The sequence below is a fragment of the Thamnophis sirtalis genome, unplaced genomic scaffold (assembly GCF_051295495.1).
Source record: "Thamnophis sirtalis isolate CommonGarterSnake01/CBP01778 unplaced genomic scaffold, rThaSir2_p1.2 scaffold_2, whole genome shotgun sequence".
NCBI lineage: Eukaryota > Metazoa > Chordata > Lepidosauria > Squamata > Natricidae > Thamnophis > Thamnophis sirtalis.
Window position 1 is genome coordinate 160,514,567 of NW_028261382.1, and position 20,642 is coordinate 160,535,208.

A 20,642-nucleotide genomic window follows, 5' to 3' on the forward strand; every position below is an offset into this window, starting at 1 on the left:
GCCAGATGGCTGCAATTCTATGTAATCAGCATAATTGCTTCACTGTTTATTGTATAAACAAAATTTAGGATTTAAAGTGCAGTTTTCACACCTGCAGTCAAACACATTCATGTCTTCATTACAAATCACTGCAATGTGTGTATTTAAATGTAAGAGAGAGATACAGGAAGATGGCATTATCTAACATAGTTAATATGCATTTTTTTAAAATCCATCAGCTTTAGTACAACGATGCTTATAGATATAAATGAGGGCTGGTAATGAAGAAAATTTCACTGATATGTTCAAGCACATATACTTTTTAAAAAATAAGTAGGTAAGGAATTGCAGAAACACTTGCCTTTCTGATATTGAATTTTCACAGTCCCTGAGCAGGAGGTAAAGCATAATTGCCTAAGGCTCACAAACTAGTAAAATCAAGTTGCTAATATTACTAAAGCCCCAGAATGAAAGTGTAACTGGAGGCTATATACTCTATATCAGGCTTCACAGGGAAATCCAAAATTCTCAAGAAGTTTACAACCCAGTGGAGATTATTCAGTCACTGAACATTTCTAAATTCAACTCAATAATGATATATTTTTATGTTCCCACAACTAGATGGCTATCTGTATAATTACCCCAACACTGCTATTAGAATTTATAAGTGACACTAAGGCAAAAATGACATATTTTAAACCTATATTAACCTCCCTGAAGACTTTAACATATATCTGCAAATAACCTTGTACTGGATTGAAGGACAGAGGAACTCCCTTTGATCATTTCTGTTTTTATTTAGTCATACAGTGTAGAGGCTAACTTCAGATGATTCTGGGAGATTTGCACTTTAAAAGCAAGAACAATTAAATTCAAAACTCACAGGTCATATGCATGCAGAAGAAAAACCATGCATAACAACAAAAACCTTACAGGAGTCAACAACCATTGAATGTCAAGGCATGAGAGAGTAACTTTGTCAACATCAATGGAAAAGGGAGAGGAGATATATGAATATCTGGGAGAATGCTATCTCAGATATAGATAGCATTTTTAAAAAGACAAATATAATAATTTGGAATGATAAATGAAAAAAAACCAATAGATTATTATAGCTATTTAATTCAACTACATTCTAAAGCAGTGTTTGCTTTTAAGATTGAGATAGGAGAGTAGAGATAGATAGATGGACAGATAGATAGATGATTTTGCTGTCTGAAATAAATGGTATTTCCCTATAATCTTTCATAGATAACCTATTATCATAGATCATGATATGAACGTTTGTTGCTAAGAATAATACCAAAGCAATAATAATAGTGAAGTCAGGCTCTTCATGTAATGAAATTGGGGGAAAAAACACTAATACATCTGCTGCAATGCTCCTTTTCAGTTCCTACTGGGCATCCTAGTAGTTGAGTACTACGGAGATATATTATTAGTACTTGTAAAAACAATATGGGAAGAATAGCAAAGGGAGTTCTAAAAGCAGTCTTGCTTCGTACATTTGAACAAAATAACTCCCACCCACATCCACACACCACCAGCACACCACCAAAAGACTCAAAAACCAGGAAAAGGGAGTTGAGATTCCTCTACACCTTTTCCTGAAAGTAAATCCTACTAAAGGGCATTTAACAAATAGACACGCTTGGAAGGGTGCTCTGCACATGCCAACAATTTTCATGTTTAGTTTGTTTAGTTTAAAGGGAATATCTGCCATCTGCCATGTTTCTTCAGCTTGCTGCTCACTCATTTTCTATACCTGTGTTTCCTGCTGTCAATATAGGACCATCTATCAAAAGCTACTGCCTTGCCAGCTTCACTTCAATCTTCTTCTTTTGCAAATTGGACAAAATAAATAAGAGACATAAGAACATCTAATGAGAAAAACAGGGATCAAAGCTATTTTTCTGAACAATGGCAGGAATGCCCAGGCAAGGAAAGTGAGATTATGATGATAATTCCTAACAGGACTGCAAGTTTAGAAAAAAACAAGTAGAATCAAAGTAAGAGAAGGAAAAATACTGTAGCAAAAAAGTGATAAATTCAGGAAATTTTGTACAGATTCTTCTCATTTGAAACAAAGATCTGAATGTGTCCCACTGTGTCCCAGGGACATCCAGGTTGATGTACTGGACACTAGAAATAGAGTCGCAGTTCAAAGAAAAGCACTATTCTAATAAGATGATGCTTATTCCACAGGGAATTGTAGGTGGTAATTTGAAATGTTCAGAGCTCATGAGAAAAATCTAAGAGATCCGGGTAATCTGATCTAATCCAACAATGAAAATTATGATTTTCTGTTGCAAACACTGGTCACAAGGTGGCAACCTAAGTCTAAAGGAGCTAGGCATATGATTTAAACCCAAGGATATGAATTAATATTACTATCAGGTTTCAAGAAAAACAGCAGATGTTTCCTGTTTAAATCATGGTAAGTGATTGAGGACAAGAATATAGAATAACCACTCAAATATATAAGGATGTGTGTAAAAAAAAAAATAGAAAGCCAGAATATTGTTGCACACCAACATTTAACTTTAGGTTCCAAAATCACTGATTCCAAAAGTTCTTGAAAGAATTATCTTCATGTCATTTGCTTTGCTCCCTCAAAAGTTCTCTGGGACCACAAGGCCTTATTTAAGGATCTAAATTCTTAAGTTGCCTAAAGTAGTTAAAGAAGGAATACCATCTGAAGGCTTATTTCTCATCTTTTATGCAACTCACCTTGTGATGTGGCAATGAAGTACTTGAAATAAGAAACCAATCCAGCTTTTACTGGTGTTGTGAATGGCACATTGTGCTGCAAACTTATCTTTTTCAGGCATGTATCTTGATAGTGTGATACTTATAGAAAAAGGGTGGGACAAGTGTTGCAACACAACTCTACTTTCATTAGTCTGACCTCTTTTGCCCTTTTGCAGACACCACTTATCCAAAATCACCCAATGCTGATACTGCCATTTTAACAGTTCATTAAAATTATGTGTGTGTGTGTGTGTGTGTGTGTGTGTGTGTGTGTGTGTAGGTAGTTAGGTAGGTAGGTAGGTAGGTAGGTAGGTATATGTATATGTATATGCAATACATTTTTAACCAAGGATTATTTGCATAGATAGATAGATAGATAGATAGATAGATAGAGAGAGAGATAGAGAGATATAGATAGAGATATAGATAGAGATAGAGATAGATAGATAGATAGATAGATAGATAGATAGATAGATAGAGATAGATAGATATAGATATAGATGATATAGATATAGATATAGATATAGATATAGATATAGATATAGATATAGATATAGATATAGATATAGATATAGATATAGATAGCTATAGCTATAGCTATAGCTATAGCTATAGCTATAGCTATATATATATATATATATATATATATATATATATATATATATATATATATATATATATATATATATATATATATATATATATATATATATATATATATATATATATATATATATATATATATATGTTGTATTTGTACAAAGGCAACAGTAAAAATATTGGGTCTCTGTCATGATGGACTCTTGTGACGAGCCGATAGATAGATAATGGAAGCAGTTAGCTTCCTCCCATAATTGGGCCATACCAGGGGTTGTGACTTTAAATATATATATATATATATATATATATATATATATATATATGTATGTATGTATGTATGTATGTATGTATGTATGTATGTATGTATGTATGTATGTATGTATGTATGTATGTATGTATGTGTATGTGTATATGATGTATATGTATATGTATATGTATATATATATGGTAAGGCTAGCTGATGAGAGCTAAATAGCTTGAAATAGATCTATACTAGTCTCCCTTTATTTATTTATCAGCACAAATACAACACACACACACACACACACATGTTGTGTTGTTGCCACAAGATATAATGCAATAATGTTAAGTTTTAAAAAATCAACTTATAATTAAAATTAACTTGATGATAAATGTTTGTGCCATTGCAGAAGATTGCAGATATAATTTTGATCAAGATATGCAGGAGCATTTAAGGCAAAACAAAACACATCCGACAATGGGGAAGACATGATGAGAAAGATATAAAAGTAAAAGCCTTGGTTCTATAGGGTGTAAGATGGGAAGAAGAAAATTCTGACAGATATTCAAGATGTTGTAAGTCTATATATCAATGAAGTAGCAGTCCTGTAATCTTTGTGATATACCGACCTGGACTCTTTGATATACTATTATATATAATATAGTCAAGAGCATTGTATCATTAATTTTAATACATACCTATCTTTATTTTCAAAATATTCTGAATGGAAATTGTGACAATTAAAAAAGCAATTGAAGACAATTATTAGAAAGTATGTATAACTGATCCAAAAAAAACCCCTGATGTGATGTCACCCTCATTAGTTTGGATAGAATACGAGAGGAAATATGAACAAATAAAATGCAATAACATCTATTTCTAGCTTACAATTGAAGAACAATGATTAGATAGAGCTAGAAGCCACTGTTTGTTTGTTTATTTGTTGGATTTATGTGCCTCCCATCTCATCTGGAGGCAACTCTGAGCAGCTTACTAACCTTAAAACCAGAAACGTTGAAAGAAAAAAGCAGCAATAACAAGAATCATAGTTATACTAAAATTTATTATAAAAAGATTAAAAGATGAGGGTTGGGAAAGGGACATGAAGAACATGTCCAAGTCTTTTCCAATTTGTTACTATCCAAAGTATCAAAAGGAAGATTTAGCTTCTTTAACAATGAAAAGCTGTATAAAGAAGAAATATTTTAAAGTAAATATAGACATTTCTTTTTTTTTAAATTATGTAATTGAGTAATTATGTGCCCTGAAGTCAATGCTGATTCTTAGTTGAGAAGTACATAGATTTTCTCTAGAAGAATCTGCTCCAAGTTTGATTTTCCAGGTCTTACAACAGTATACTCCTTCCCATTGGAACGGAGTCTATCCACCTTATTGCTAGTTATCTCCTCATATTTCCTTCCAGCTTTTCCAACCTTAAATACTTCTCCAATTATTTAAGTCTTCACATAATGTATCAAAAATATGATAATGTGAACCTGGTCATGTGTGTCCTACTGAGCTCCCTTGTTTGTTTTCCTAGCTATTCAGTTAATTCTCCTCCAACATCAAAATTTCTTTCCTGTTTCTTCAAAATCCAAATTTCACTTCCATGGAATACCACAGAGAAAGCCATCAGTTATACTATTTTGATCTGTATCTTTGTAGGTGTAGTCATACTCCTTTGCTTTGAGGACCCGGATTGTTGTTGGGGGCAATATGCTGACTCTGTAAACTGCTTAGAGAGGGCTGAAAGCCCTATGAAGCGGTATATAAGTCTAACTGCTAGTGCTATTTGCTAACTCAGGGCCACTATGTTTCGTTATGCTCTGTCCATACTGTGGATTCCTGACCTGTACATCGGTTTTGCATGAGGATAATGAGATGTTCCTGGATTTCCCCCTTTCTAAGCGTATTCCATAGTTTGACATGATTGACCCAACCAAAGGATTTTTTTAAAAATAATCAATGAAGTACATTTTGATTTAGTAATATTATGTAGTCATATTTTACTCCTAATATTTGCCCATGTAATTCATATTTTTAAAGCTTTGAAAGATTAATTTTTTCCTACACAATAATTCTCCAAAAATCATAGTTTTATAACCCCTTGGGAGTCCCTTGGGCAACGGTGATGTCATTCTAACCCAGAAGTGCCTAGGTAGGTGCTTCCGACACAAGCATAGTAGTATAAAATTATTATATCTATCTAAACATACAGCATCCATATACTAGAATGAAATGAAATGAACACTGAGTTGAAGAAGAACATAAACATCTTTTAGGAACCAACTTACCCGCAAGAATAATATAAAACTGTCATATACAAACATAGTTGCTGCAATGCTCATCATTAGTAATCTCATTCTAATGTATTATTTTGACAAATGCAGCTATGAAATGAAATTACAATGATTCAATAACTCAGAAATTCTCTAACTGTATGATATTGCAATTCCCTAAAATGTAAGATCAATTTGTATATTTTCTCTGCAATGCCACCTAATGATTTCAATACAGACTGATTTAAGAAACAAATAAAATCACTGCATATACCAATCATTTCAATAATGGCCTTTAATATAATATCAAGTAAAAGAGTGTACATCCTTACAATTTTATAAAATGAAATACGGACTTAGATATGATAAAGTTTTTCACTGATGTATACATGTCTACAAAGACTCGATAGATTACAATACATTACTATAGGTAGACCTCGATTAACCATTCATTCAGCAACTAGTCAAAGTTACAATGAGACGACTTATAGCCAGTCCTCAGTTGCAGCTGTCTCAGCACCCCTGAAGTTATGTGATCACAATTTGGATGCTTGGCAACCAATTCATAATTATGACAGGCATAGCATCCTTAGTCATGTGATCATCATTTGCGACCTTCGTTGCTTTTTTCCAACAAGCAAAGTCAATGTGGAAGCAGCAAGGGGCTGCAAATAGCAATCATATGATTTCATGTGTAACAACAAGTGGAACTGCTTTTGCAAGATGGCATGGTCATGTGATATCACACTTTACAACTAAATTGTTTGATGACAAAGTTCCCAGTCCAAATTACCATTGTTAACCAAGGATTATTTGCATATGGTATACTGGTGGCGATGATTCCAAAGAAACACAAATATATCCAAGAGAGTCCAAACCCAGTTACTAGTGGTCAGAGCCAACAGATTGCCATTATCCAATAATAATCATATTATTATAGATGCCCCTTGCTGCACATGAGAAAAATGAGAAGATATATATGGGCAAATGAATGGTATGTTAAGTTTGATAGATATATAAATAAATAAATACAGGTAGTCCTTGACTTATGACCACACTGAATCCAAAATTTCTGCTGCTAAGCAAGACAGTTGTTAAGTGAGTTTTGCCCCGTTTTACAACCTTTCTTGTCACATTGTTAAGTAAATCCCTGCAGTTTTTAAATTTGTAACACGGGCCTTAGGTGAATCTGGCTTCCCCATTGACTATACTTGTCAGAAAGTACAAAAGGTAATCACATAAATACATGCCAGTTGCCAATCATTTGAATTTTGATCATGTGACCAGGGGGTGTTGCAATGGTTGTGTGAAAAATGATCATAGGCCACGTGTTTCAGTCCCATTGTAATTTCAGATCACCATTAAACAAATGGTTGTAAATCAAGGATTACTTGTAAATAAATAAATACAAGCAACAGCATGATACAACCCTACTTTCATCATTCTGCCCTTTCCTCTTTCCCACTGTGGAGGTGCTGCTGTATACATGTATGTATATCATTTCCCAGTTGTAGTAAAAAAAAAACTACATTAGATAAGTTGTGAAAATTCTTGTGATGCAGAATTTTGTTAATTCATTACAGCAGTTTGGTGTAGTGGTTAAGGCACCAGGCTAGAAACCAAGGAACTGGAAGTTCTAGTCCTACTTTGGGCCGTTGGGCCTGCCATTCTCTCTCTCAGTCCAACTTAACTTACAAGGTTGGTGTGGGGGAACAAAAGGAATATTAAATACTTTAGCTGCCCTAACTTATCAAAGTGGTCAAGGCAATACATAAATAATAAAATAATTTCTTTAAAAACAGAACAAAATGAATTTTGTTTTAATCATGATAATAAGGACATATAGGGATGAGGAGCATCAAGGATAATGGCCATGATCTAATTTGGTAACCTGACATTTTGCCAGTATTGTCAGTGTTGAAAGTCTTTTTGGTAGCTCACCAGCAACTGAGCAGGAACCAAGAGTTCTTGCTTCTTTTAATAGGACTATTTAGACCATGTCATCGGATTTTTGGAAAGTCTGCATTAATATATTAATGACAATTTTCAGTTTCATAACTAACCTATGAAAATTTGATTGAATCTCTTATTATATACAGTAAAACAACTTCTTTGTGTGTGTTATGTACATTGATATCTTAATGTTGTGCACTCTTGCTGTCTGTTGAATAGAATAGAATAGAATAGAATAGAATTCTTTATTGGCCAAGTGTGATTGTACACACAAGGAATTTGTCTTTAGTGCATGGTTTAGCTGGCCAACAATAGAAGTAGAAGCCTTTAACTAATAGAACCTCCATCCTACTTCACTTGTAAATTATTTTTATCTTTTAACATTAGATTCTTGTTACATGCCAAAATACTGTTTCTTCGCATTAAGGTTCACAATTCAATACTATCTTCTGATACAAAAAAATCTGGGCACAAAATTCTAATTCTTGTCTCTTTGTTTTCATTATTAAGCTCCAATTAAAAGTAATATGTTAAAAGTGCAGCCCGTAGCTGAATAAATGTCACTGCTTCACTCCTATACATTGTAGGTTTTTTATACATGGACACTTCACATTACCTCCATTTTGTTTCTGTTGGGCTCAAAAAACTTAAAGATGGACATAAAGCCTTCTGTAGTAGAGGAGAGCAGGGCCTGGTGTGCTATGGTCCATAGGGTCATGAAAAGTTGGACATGACTTAGTGACCAAACAACAACAATGCCCCAGAAAAAATATTTCCAAAATTTGTCTGTTCCCTGAAATCTGAAATTTTAAGTGCTCGCCACAGTCATGTTTCGATCTTTCTTCTTTCTATGATATCTCCCAATACTTTCATATCCAGGTTTTGGCATTCCCAACTCTTAACTCTCAGTAATCAGCTCCTTAAATTACTTTCATTAACATTACCAGAGTGTTAAAATTAGTAGGATAAAGGCAAGTTGCCATCTATTTTAAAATAACAATAGAAACAGCTTTCCCTGCCATCCTGTCATAATATATAGTTCCTTCTTTTCTAGCAAAATGAACTTGCTAAATGTAGTGATTTATGAATATGATGTACAACACAGTGAAATGCCATCTGTCTATGCTGTTGAATTTTCATTTAATGTTCTGTTTGTTTAGATCAACTACATATACATTTCTCAAAATGTTGATATAATATTCTTCAGTGATACAATATTTTTCAGAACAGTCTATAGTTTGGGAAATAAAAACTCCCACCATATCTTTAACCCATTGTAATTCTTACCATATTTTTCATAAGTAATTTAATGTGTCACTGCATTATATGCCATTACTATTTTTATCTACTATATTTAATCCAACTAGTGTGGAATGGATAAGCAATTCATAGCACAGTTCAAAACTTGCCTTAGAATTTAAACTATGCTTCAAGGTTGCAGAATAAATGAATATCTTAAATATCTTAAACTCCAAAATTTGGCTTGGTAAACATCCAGCAAAGTACCTCAGAAACATCTTAAGATTCCCTGAACAGAAATCACAAAAATACATCTGGCAGATCTTTAGGTAAACAGAAAGCTTCCTTGCATTAGTTGTTATACAGCCTATAATGTAGCTGAAAAATAAACCCAATCACTCAGACAATATGGTTCTAAAAGACAGAAATAATGGTGTCATTTTTAAAAAAATATACTTCTAGAAAATACTGAATCCTCAATGCTTTCAGTTGTTTCTAAGGTAACAAGACACAATGTCTTTGATTTGAATAAATAAAACTGAATATTAAACAATGTTTTGATCATAGAAAAAATATTTAGGAACAGCATCAGAGTTATGCAGAGATTAAGGTCAGCTTGATTTATGAACTTGGGAACTGTAATTTATCATTTAAGATTTATCATGTAAACTAACAATCTCTTCTCAGAATGCATCAGAATTTTGTTAACCTAACCCAAATTACGCAGAAAACTTTTCTCCATACATTTTCAGAGTGCTACTATAAATGGCATATTCTGTATCAGAAGACAGTATGTCAAATAATTGTTGTTGTTGTTTTCAGAAATAAGCAGCTTTCCTGGCACATTCCTAACTGCTGATTCTTCATTTTTTTTTTATCAATCTCTTCCAGAAAAACATTTACCCCTTTCCATTCTGTAATATACACTCAGTTATATAAGTAGATTTTAAAAAGATGAGTACAGATTTGCATTTGAAGAAAAGGGATGGGGAACTTTAAACCATATACATTTAATTTCACTTGATAAATCATTTTCTGTTAATCAATTGTTTTCTTCCAGTCTTTGACAATCAATACCTCGGAAGGGAATTCTTCCTGACTATTTGTCTTCTATAAATCAGGTTTATTCGATGTATACACAATTACATTAATAAATCTTACCATGTGAATATTGGTTATTTTTAGTTATTTGGTACTGACATTTCAATAAGTTTGATTGCATAGACTTAAGTGCATTTAATTAGCTTGCAAACATCAAGTGTGTGGGTTGATATATGCAATTCAATATGCAAAAGAAAACAGTTTTCTCAAGATTGCATGAGGATTTCAGAGTTTTACCCTTTTACCCAGTAAAGATCACTGAGTCTTACCTACTGCTTAGTAAAGAAATACAATTTAAATTACCCATGACAAACTCATTCTGCTTCTGCTTAACTTATCAACTGAAGGAGATCCCACATCCTCTTTGAATAACAACACTAGTTCCAATGTCATAATAAAGGCTTTAAGGGCTTTTAAAAAAAAATAAAATGGAATCTGTCTTTCTAGAGCTTACATCCATTAATCTGTGCCCTGAAGACTAGAAAATAAATTTGATTTTCAATGAAGTTCCTTCTTTGTTATTTGGAGAGTACTATCACCTAGTACTCTTCTTGTCTTCTTGTTTTGAAGACTAGTCATTTCCAAATTCCTTCATTTTCTTTTCATGGGAATATTCCTAACTCCATATTCTGGCTTTTCTGGAGGTCCTTCAGAACTTAGGTTATCACAGGGATGTTTTACAACTTTCTTGTATGATTTAGAATTTCTAGCCTGACATCGCTCTTTAAATCTGTTCCAGTTTTTCTGAATCCTTATTAAATTATGTCCAGAACAAGATATTCAAAGTAAGGTATTTTGACACCAGTAGAATAAAATTAAACTATTATTCCCATAACTTAGCAACAGTCTGAAACTACATCAGTAGTTTTATGCAGCCACGTCACACTGCTAGATCATCTTTTAATAATCAGCAACTATCTTAAAATCTTTTGTGCAAAAACTATTATCAAGGCTGTTACATAACTGAAAGCTTTGCACATGTCTTTGTTCTACTTCATTTTGCTATTTTTGGCATAGTTCTCTAAATCATCACAACCGTTTTTAATTTTGTTTCTCTTTTTAAATATATTAAATAACCCACTCCTTCTAATGTCTGTATATTTTAAAAAGATCTCTCATTGTTTGTAAGCATTGATATTTTAATTCTCATACATATTCCTGACAAGCAAAGAAATCCAAGTCACTATGTACCACCTAGGGTTCCCTTTGTATAGAGATAGTGCATTTGTAGAGACTTGATAGAAAATATCTTACTTGGTTATCACATAAAGTATCAACATATTTGGTATGAAGGAAAACACCATTAAATGTTAGATGGCAATGGAATTCTTATTAAGTATCTTACGTTCTTGGAAAGATGTGAAGAGCATCTGGAATCGGCTATTTCGACTGCCTTCATCTGCCCACATACGGATTACTCCAAGACCTGTACGCAGCATCACATCATTAGCAACAGTACTGCAAAACTTTGCTTTTAAATCCTCCACTGAGCTACTTCCATCATAGACAGCCACAAAGTTCCTTTTGCATTCATTAGAATTCTGCATTTCATAGTCCAAGAATCGTAAATATATCTATAAAAAAAGAGAACAGTGAACATGACAGCATAGACCAACACTTGCATTTCCACATCAGTTTTTGTTTTCAAAGAATCCAATGCTCTACAGCAAAACAGTGAACAATGATCACATTTATGCTCCTGAATGGTAGCATAAACAAGAAAACAGGATCATGAACAGAACTGAGAATCCTTTTTCTAACAATTCATTTGTCCTTGGAAGAATTTTCTCAGATATGCTTATCACAAACTCATTATGATCAAGTCTATGTATGCATATAACAATAATCAAAGGTCTTTATATTACTCAGAACAGAATAGTAAATGAGTATGCTTCTTCATATAGTTTCACCACATTACATTATTTACAGAAACGGGAAAAACTTAAGAAATATTTTGTCCTTTTTTCTTCTGTTTGTCCTCTCTTTTCTGACTGTCTCAAAACTAGTAGATCAGTTGTTTTAAAATCCAGGAATATTTAAGAGCAAAAAAGGTTTTGGCATTCTTAGTGAAAACAAAACCTCCTTATTTTTAAATAATAAAATAAAACCATCTAGAATTTGTTAGCTTTTTTATAATTTAATTATGAAATATCAAAATTCCTCAACAGATGTTATCTCTCTCTGCACTTCAAACTTTAATGGTCCAGAGCAATGGATAGCAGAATCGACCAATGCCTAATCAAACCTAAGACAGGATCAGCAATTAAAATAACGAATCCAAAATAATTTAGTAAAATTCATGTCCAAACGACAACTAATAGGCACAGGGCCGTGATGATGAACCTATGGCACGCATGCCCAAACTGGCACACTGAGCCATGTCTCCTGGCATGTGTGGCATCGCCCATTCCTCTTCTGGGTTTCTGGAGCGCATGTGATCAGCTAGCTTCCGTGCATGTGGCAGTGTCGAAAACTGGAAGAGCTAGATCAGCCAGCCAGCTGATCGTCACACGTACATATGCCCCAGTAACTGGAAGACTAGTTTGCTGGCGTGCATGCATGCACTGGAAAATGGAAATTCATTTTTCGGCATGTGCATGCACTCTCGGCGGCTCCTCTTCCCCCAACAAGCGAGAGTATTTGGCATTTGGTGCCGAAAAGCTTCACCATCATTGTAATAGGACATAAGACATTGAAGTTTGGGAAATGAGACATTCTACCATTGGGGAAAAAAAGTCTTTTACTGCCTTCCCATTTAATTTTATAATTACAATAATGACAAATAGTGTCTAACATGCTGGATAAAACACAAAAAAGGACAAAGTTATCTCATTTTGCTCATCTTCTTGATTATACTCAAAAATGTTTAGGATGATAGGAAGACAAAGAAATATACAAACTGATAGGGCAGAAGCAAGGGAGGTACAGCCCAACAGAACAAATATTTTTTTAATCTTATATAACATTGTAAATATCAAAATTTCATACACAAGGATCTAGTTCTTTCTAGAAAGTTCTACTGCTGCAGAAATAAATGTTTCTTTTTTTAAAAAAATAACAAATGAAGCATATCAATCTTTGCCACAACCTTTATGCATCCAGGTTCAAAGTATCTAATTGTGTTTGATATGCATTTGGTTTGCAATGCATTTGGAAAATAGATCTTAAAATTTGTGTTGGATCATTTCCAAAAGAACAATTTTATAGTACTTTATAAACTGGGTCTAACAACCGAGCAAGGTCTTTAGCTTCGAATAACCTTAAATCTTCAAGAAAATACTGTGCATTTCTAATTGAAAAGGAACTTTTCTGCAATACTAAGTTGAGGTTATGGGGCCACATACTCAAGTTTTATTTTTGGCTTCAAAAAAGATGAAAAATGACCCACAGATATTTGAGGTGAATGTTCTTCTCAAGCAAAAACAAATAGCAACATCATCAAAATAAAACAATATAATTTGCTGGATAATCAGATGTTTTAGGTGAATGGAAATGCTGTAAAGTTTATTTTCTAATCAATTAAGAAATTCAAAAGTGATGGAAACAAAATGTATTTTATTCCAGTCTTCTTAAACTAAGAATTGTTGCTATCCATTGTGAATGCTGTATGTATAGCCTTGATGTTAATAAAGCAAGACTGAAATTTTCTTCAGGTGGTCAAAACAATCATCTGCTGGCTGAATTCAGTGATTGCTAATAGGTGAGTGATTCTCACAAAAAAGCAGAAAAGAGATACAGAGAGAACATGATACTCAATATTCAAACTTGACAAACAGACAGCAGACAGAAAACAGACACACAGACTTATAAAAAGAGGTGTAGCTTTGAGCCAAGGTGGCGCAGTGGTTAAATGCAGCACTGCAGGCTACTGCTAGATCAGCAGGTCAGCGGTTCAAATCTCACCGGCTCAGGGTTGACTCAGCCTTCCATCCTTCCGAGGTGGGTAAAATGAGGACCCAGATTGTTGGGGGCAATATGCTGACTCTCTGTAAACCGCTTAGAGAGGCCTGAAAGGCCTATGAAGCGGTATATAAGTCTACTGCTATTGCTATTATTGCTACTGCTATCATCCCATTATGCTTACTGTAGATTACATTTCAGTAAATGCAGACTTTTATTGTGAATCTCACATATGATTTAATCAACTACAACTAAATCAAGCATTGTGGCATTTCTAGTAATTTCATTCTCCTAATACATATAGTACTTTACAAAGTAATCTAAATCACTTCTGACATTTCAGAATGTCAGAAGTGATCTATTATACATCTGCAACGAACTCATTATACTCACAGTTACCTGTCATAATTACAACAGCCGTAACAATATTTTTAGCAAGGTTCAAAAACTTACCTTAAAAAAGGAAACAGAAAATATCTAAGCTAATTGATTATCGTCACTAATTAACTTCACTTTTAATCAAGTATATCTCCTTTATGTTTTAAAGTCATACATGGTGAAAAACTGCTCTGAGAAAGTGACAGAAATTTTTAAAATAAATTAGAATAAGATCATATGATTTATTTTTTTTTAAAAAAAACTACCTCATCATGAAACATCATCCTGTCAACTTAAGAAACTACCTCACTTCTGAGTTGATAAGCTCTAAATTTGGCTATTTTAGCACTTATAAGAAGATGGAAATTAATTATCCAAATAAAAAAAAATATTAGTTTCTGGAAAGAGACCTAAAAGCAGTGGTTTTCATCTACAAATTGAATCGGGGTTAAATAACGGTTGATCTAGTAATGCATGTGATATAAAACAGCTTGCTAAAAGAGTTCAGTCTGGATGACTATCTTTAAAAAACACAATCCTTCCTTTTGGCTCCTCTTATTTTGCTGAAGCCTATAGAAGTCTGTAGAGGCCTGAAATGGGATGTTTTAAATATCAATACTTTTTCATTGGAGTTCTTCAGTGGGTTCTTAAGATATTTTTTTTCAGTCTTGATTTTATTTTCCAATTCCTTAGATAGAGACCATTTATCGCTTACAAATAGAAAATAGAGCTTTGGGGAGTTTTAACCTGGTTTTACTCAAATACTAACAGCTTGTAGTGGGGCTCTTTAACTTTCCAGTCAAATAATTATTAGCTACTACTTCAAAGCAATCATTGTTGTGTCCTATACAGCAGAAAAGGAAAAAAGATATTTTACTGCTATTGTTTATCTGACAATAAGACAGTTTTTAAAAAGAAATATTTTGTGTTTCATCTTAGTTACTTTTTAAATAGGAAAATAGCAAGATTTAAGTTGAAGTTCTTTGTATATGTTCTTTGATCAAAGTTCTTTGGTCATTATGATCAAGTTCCAGAAACTTACAGAACTGGTAAAGAACATTTCCCATTGGACAAGAAATGTAGAGAGTATGCTTTTCCTCACACATGTTAGTCAAGGAAAAGAAAGAGACTAAGGATGAATGTTTTGCCATCATTTGAAATGAAACCAAACAATGGAGACCCATTTGTTTCCATTTTATTTTGTTTATTTGTACCCTGCCTTTATTATTTTGCAAAAAACTCAAGGATGCAAACATATCCAACACACCCTTTGTCCTCCTTTTTTCCCCACAACATCATCTCTGTGAGATGGGAATCAGACAAAACTCTTTGTGCGCTTCCCAGCGCTCCTCGATGCTGCGGCTCAATTCCCAGCCGCCAATGTAACCACTGCTCTGTTGGAGCCGGTGAGAGGCTGTAGGGCTGGAAATCCCGAGCCCATTCCTCCCTGGCACATAAAGAGCCTGCAGCCAGTTCCACATGGCAATTGCAGCTCAAATTTGGTCACTGGAATGGCGACCGAGCCATCTGAGTCCCCAGAAGCCCAACAGCACTCTCCTGGTGGCTAGATAAAGCAGCCACAATCAGGAGCCTTACTGGGGAGGAGGTAGGGTCCTTCGCTAGAAGGGGCTGGAAAGGTGAGGAGGGTGCAATAATGGTAATAATCAGGAGTCCAATTTTTTATGTCTCATTACTGGCTGGGCTGAGATGAAACTGGAGTCAGAAGGGTGGAGCACAGAGGTGTGGCTTCAGCTTCATCCCAGTCTTGAGGCCAATCCAGCTCCTCACTCCGGAAAAAAACTGGTTCTGTTCCCAGGCCCTGGAGTTGAGTATCTGCTAGGTCCCTGTTGGGTAGGGGTGAGCAACTATGGCCACTTTATGACCTGTGGACTTCAACTCCTAGAGTTGACTAAGGAATTCTAAGAGTTCAAGTTCACAGGTTGTAAAGTGGCCACTGATACCTACGCCTCCTATTGGATGTTCTGTGTAGTATATGGAGTGTGTTAAGTCTGGACATACATGGTTTCTTTTATCCATTTTTAAAAATATTTTATAATGGTAACCCACAAAAAAATATCTGGCCTTTAGTGAAATAAAAAAATGAATCCACCAAGCATTTTTGTTTATTTAATATTACTTCAAATGGAGCAAGATGGTATCTTCTTATATTAGAAAACCTCGTATGTCCTGCATTGTAAGTACTTTCTTATGAAACATTGTTATGTGATTGAGGAAAACAAAATCACCCTGTTCTACATTATTGTTTTAAAATGTTAGAAAAATCCACTTTTTGAACCATTTGATCTTATAATTTTGACCAAAATAAAGGACAGCATTTCAGAGGTGTTTCAGCTTTGGAATGTCACTACAAAATGGCAGGGCTGTTATCAACAAGAATAAAATAACCTCACCGCAGCCCTGACATATGTAATTAATAGCCCTGATTGTATTACAGTTTGAAATTACTGTCTTGCCACTTTTAAAGTTGGTATTTTTAAAATAATTTAAAAAAGCAATGCAGATTGAACTGGAAGGGTGTTTTTTTTAATTTTAATTTGAACACAATAACCCCTGATGACATATATTAAGAGAAAATTAATTAGTCCAAATTCTGAAAAGCATATAACTTCAGTAAAAGCTCTCTCATAAGCTCTTCATAGTGAATCATTTTTGATAAATCCTGTTTCATCAGTCACTGCACATTTGCTTTGACAAGATTGATTGGGCAAGTCAGAAAGCCATCAGAAGAGCCTGTCTGCATTCAAGCAAAGTTCACCAAGTTTTGCACTTTTCATTTGTAGGCAAAAAAAGAGGAAAAAAATCGCATTGAAGCTAGCAAAAGCGTATCTATTGGAAAAGTAATAAATCTCCCCTCAAATATATTAAAAGACTTTGAAATCTGACAAAAACAAAACCCCACAGTTAAGAAGGAGAAATGGTTTATTTGTTTCTAAGTGAAGAGGAGAGGCTTATATACTCATAAAGAATTTGTTACTGGTCTGGATGACCTGCCCACCTTTCTTACATATTATGGCATGAGCAATAGATTTTGTACAACCCCTTGAGTGCTCTTGACATGACATACTGTTAGAAAATGCATCAGTTATGTTAAGTCAGTTTACTTATTTATTAAATTTATATGTTTCCAATGAATGGGAGAAGAACATTATTTTCCTTTTACCTTCCTTTTCCATTCCAACTTTGGAGCAGCAGCATTAAAAGTAGAAACGTGAAAGAAAATCTCTGGGTGGTTTTCTTCTCATAGTCAAAACCTTAATCTTGGGGGGAGGGGAAGGGGACGCTCCTGGTATTCATCCTCTTTACTGTCCAAGGTCGAATTTGCTAACTCAGGGTCTTAAAAGATTATATGTAGTCCACCCCAATATTTCTTATTGTACTAATATAGTTGCATATTCACCTCCATCTTTTACATAATTAGAATTTCACTTCTTCATAATTATTTTGCTTGTTCACCTACTACTAGAAAGAAGAAAAATGTGTATATAACTCCAACTCTTTTAGATTAGATAATCCAATCTGATGAAAAATTATGTCTGAACAAACACTATTGCAATAAGGTATATGGCGTGTCAGGCTTGCCTACTCCAACCACAATCTTTGCACACTCAAAGCAGTGTCTACTGGGCAAATCATACCCTATTTTTTAATAGTACTGGATGCATGAAAACAAATGGAGCTCTATGTTTGATTTAAAAAAAAGTTTCAAAGAAATAGGGAATGTCTGGAACTCTCTTTATCCATACTTTTAAAATAAGTTCCTATTATATATTTTAGTTCTGTATCATCATTTTTAGATTGACAAATAAAAGAAAATTTCCTCCAAATCAGCTGACTACCCTTAAATCTCTTTTATTAAATTATACATATTGTTTTAAAAAATCAGTATGTTCATAATAATTAAAACTAGAGTTTATGTTTATGTAAAAATATCAATAAAAATAAAGGCAACATACTATAGAAGAAATATATTAGAATAATTAGTCACAGAATCCCATCTTCACATGTACATACATTATATATGACTAATGTGATATCCTATTGTTGGTATGTAGAGAATATGAATCTGTATGTCACATTATCAAAGTATAGTTTCATGGTTCCAAAAACATGGTAACTGCATCTTTTTGTTATGGCCAATAATCAATAGCAACTGTGTAAATATTTTTAAAACAGCAAAAAAACCTGCTCCAAAACAACTACTCCAACTTGGGAAAAACAAATTATCCTAATCCTGCCAACAATAGTATGACTGGACCCACTGTGCCCCCTAATCCCTACTCTCTACAACAAAAGACAACATCATCAACAATGTCAATTTAATAAGGTAACTATTTGAATGTCTCACTCAAAATGTCTAATGAGAGTGCATAAGTGCAACATTTATGTCATTACATCATACATAAGTCATCATTTGTCTTCCTCATCACTCCCAATGTCTACCCTTGGAAACACAACAACCGCTTCTCAAAATCGCTCCATCATACATCCAGTAAAGAAAATCAGAAAACCATGGGTACATTACTTGCCTCCTGAATCAACGGCACTAACTATAGGGAATCTAAACCATCTTATCTAAAGTACTTAATGTAAAATGTGCTTACTCTTTTTGTACAACTTATGCAAGAAAATGTATATAACATACTGTAGTTCATATATACATTTCGAACTATTTTAAATGCAATTTACTTTCGTCTGGATTCAAGCACTTGTTGGTATTTTTACTAACTTAAAGACAAACACATTTTTCTTTGGGACTCTAATGTATTATTTTTATTTTTTAAGTTAAAAAGGAGAACTTGTTAATAATTGATTGATCTTGTGCAATATACTGTAATTGAAGTTGTAAAGTTTAAACAAAGTGTTTCTTTTTTGCTTTCTGTTAAAAATTTGGTTACAGTGTTTATTTCTGTTTTAATTATTAAATTATTATTATTAGTTGCTAGACAAATGTGTATGTCTGATAGGCAGCCATATACATAAATAAATAAATGTCAACAGAATTTAAAAAATATTTTCCTCCAATATACCAGGTATCAAACTCAAGGCCTGGGGGCCGAATCTGGCCCATGAGGTGCTTAGATCTGGCCTGCAGGGCTACCCTGGAAACAGCGAAGGACCGGCCCGCAGTGCCTCTGGCAGCAAAAACGGAGCTCGGGAGGGCTGCCTGTGACTCTTGTGAGCTCCATTTTTGCTGGCAGATGGTTGCAGAAGGCCATCACAGCCAAAAATGGAGCTTGTGGGTGTTCTGAGTAGCCCCCCAGAGCTCCATTTTCGCTGGCAGAGGGTTGCAGGAGGCCATCACAGCAGAAAATGGAGCTCAGAACCCATTTTCGCTGGCAGAGTGCTCGGGCCACCACAGGTGCCCCCAACATGAGTGATGTTGAGCTGGCCAAGTCCACCCTGGTAACGCGCACCCTGGCCCCTCGAAGTCAAACAAACCCTGATGAGGCCCTCAATGAAATTGAATTTGACATCCTGACATACACCCATTTTGCAGTTTATTCTCCAATTTCTCTTACCTATTTTATTGCTGATTAAAGCCTCTGATGCCGTATTGGAAGCCTCAGAGTGCAGCTTCATTTTCCTCTCACATTGAAAGGACCTATGATCATTGGGGGGTGTAGGGATGAGGTCTTTCAGAAAATTAGCACAGAAAGCATTAGGCAAGTGGAGAAACAATGGGGGAGGGGACGTTTCTTTCTCTAGCAGTCCCATTGCATCAGCATTGATTCTTCTATCATTCTACCCAGGTATAAGGGAAAAAACTGTAATTGAAAAGGGATAGGCTTTATGTGTGCATGCTTGATGTTATGTGGGAATGACCTTGGAAGACAGAAGGAAGACCCACAGCCAAGTCAACAATCGGATCAGGCAGTTCAGTACACAAGCATGGGAAGCATTTTAAAAGAGACCATTCCTAGTTTTTCAAAGACTAAAAAGAAAGAAGGGGAAGAATACTTTCAGATTCTATTTAATGCCACTTCACAATAAAGATGCTCCTGGGTAGTGTTTCTTGTCTGAATTGCCATGAAGTAGTTTATAATGTAGTTTATAGCATGACATTCTGCCACATACCTCCCAACAACCTATAAGATCACACAGGGTGGGCCTTCTCCAGGTGCCGTCAGCCAGACAATGTCGGCTGGCAACTACCCGGGGGAGGGCCTTCTCTGTAGCCGCTCCAACCCTATGGAACGAAC

General features: G+C 34.5%; 1 protein-coding gene across 3 annotated transcripts in view; it reads right to left on the reverse strand.

The window, feature by feature from the left end:
- NETO1 (neuropilin and tolloid like 1) overlaps positions 1-20,642 on the reverse strand; it is a 90,206-nt gene that overhangs the window by 13,831 nt on the left and 55,733 nt on the right. For all 3 annotated transcript variants that reach the window (XM_087707319.1, XM_014062403.2, XM_087707320.1), the window contains one exon: positions 11,489-11,717. In XM_087707319.1, coding sequence (XP_087563445.1) covers positions 11,489-11,717 — 229 coding nt within the window. The remainder of the gene's footprint in view (positions 1-11,488; positions 11,718-20,642) is intronic.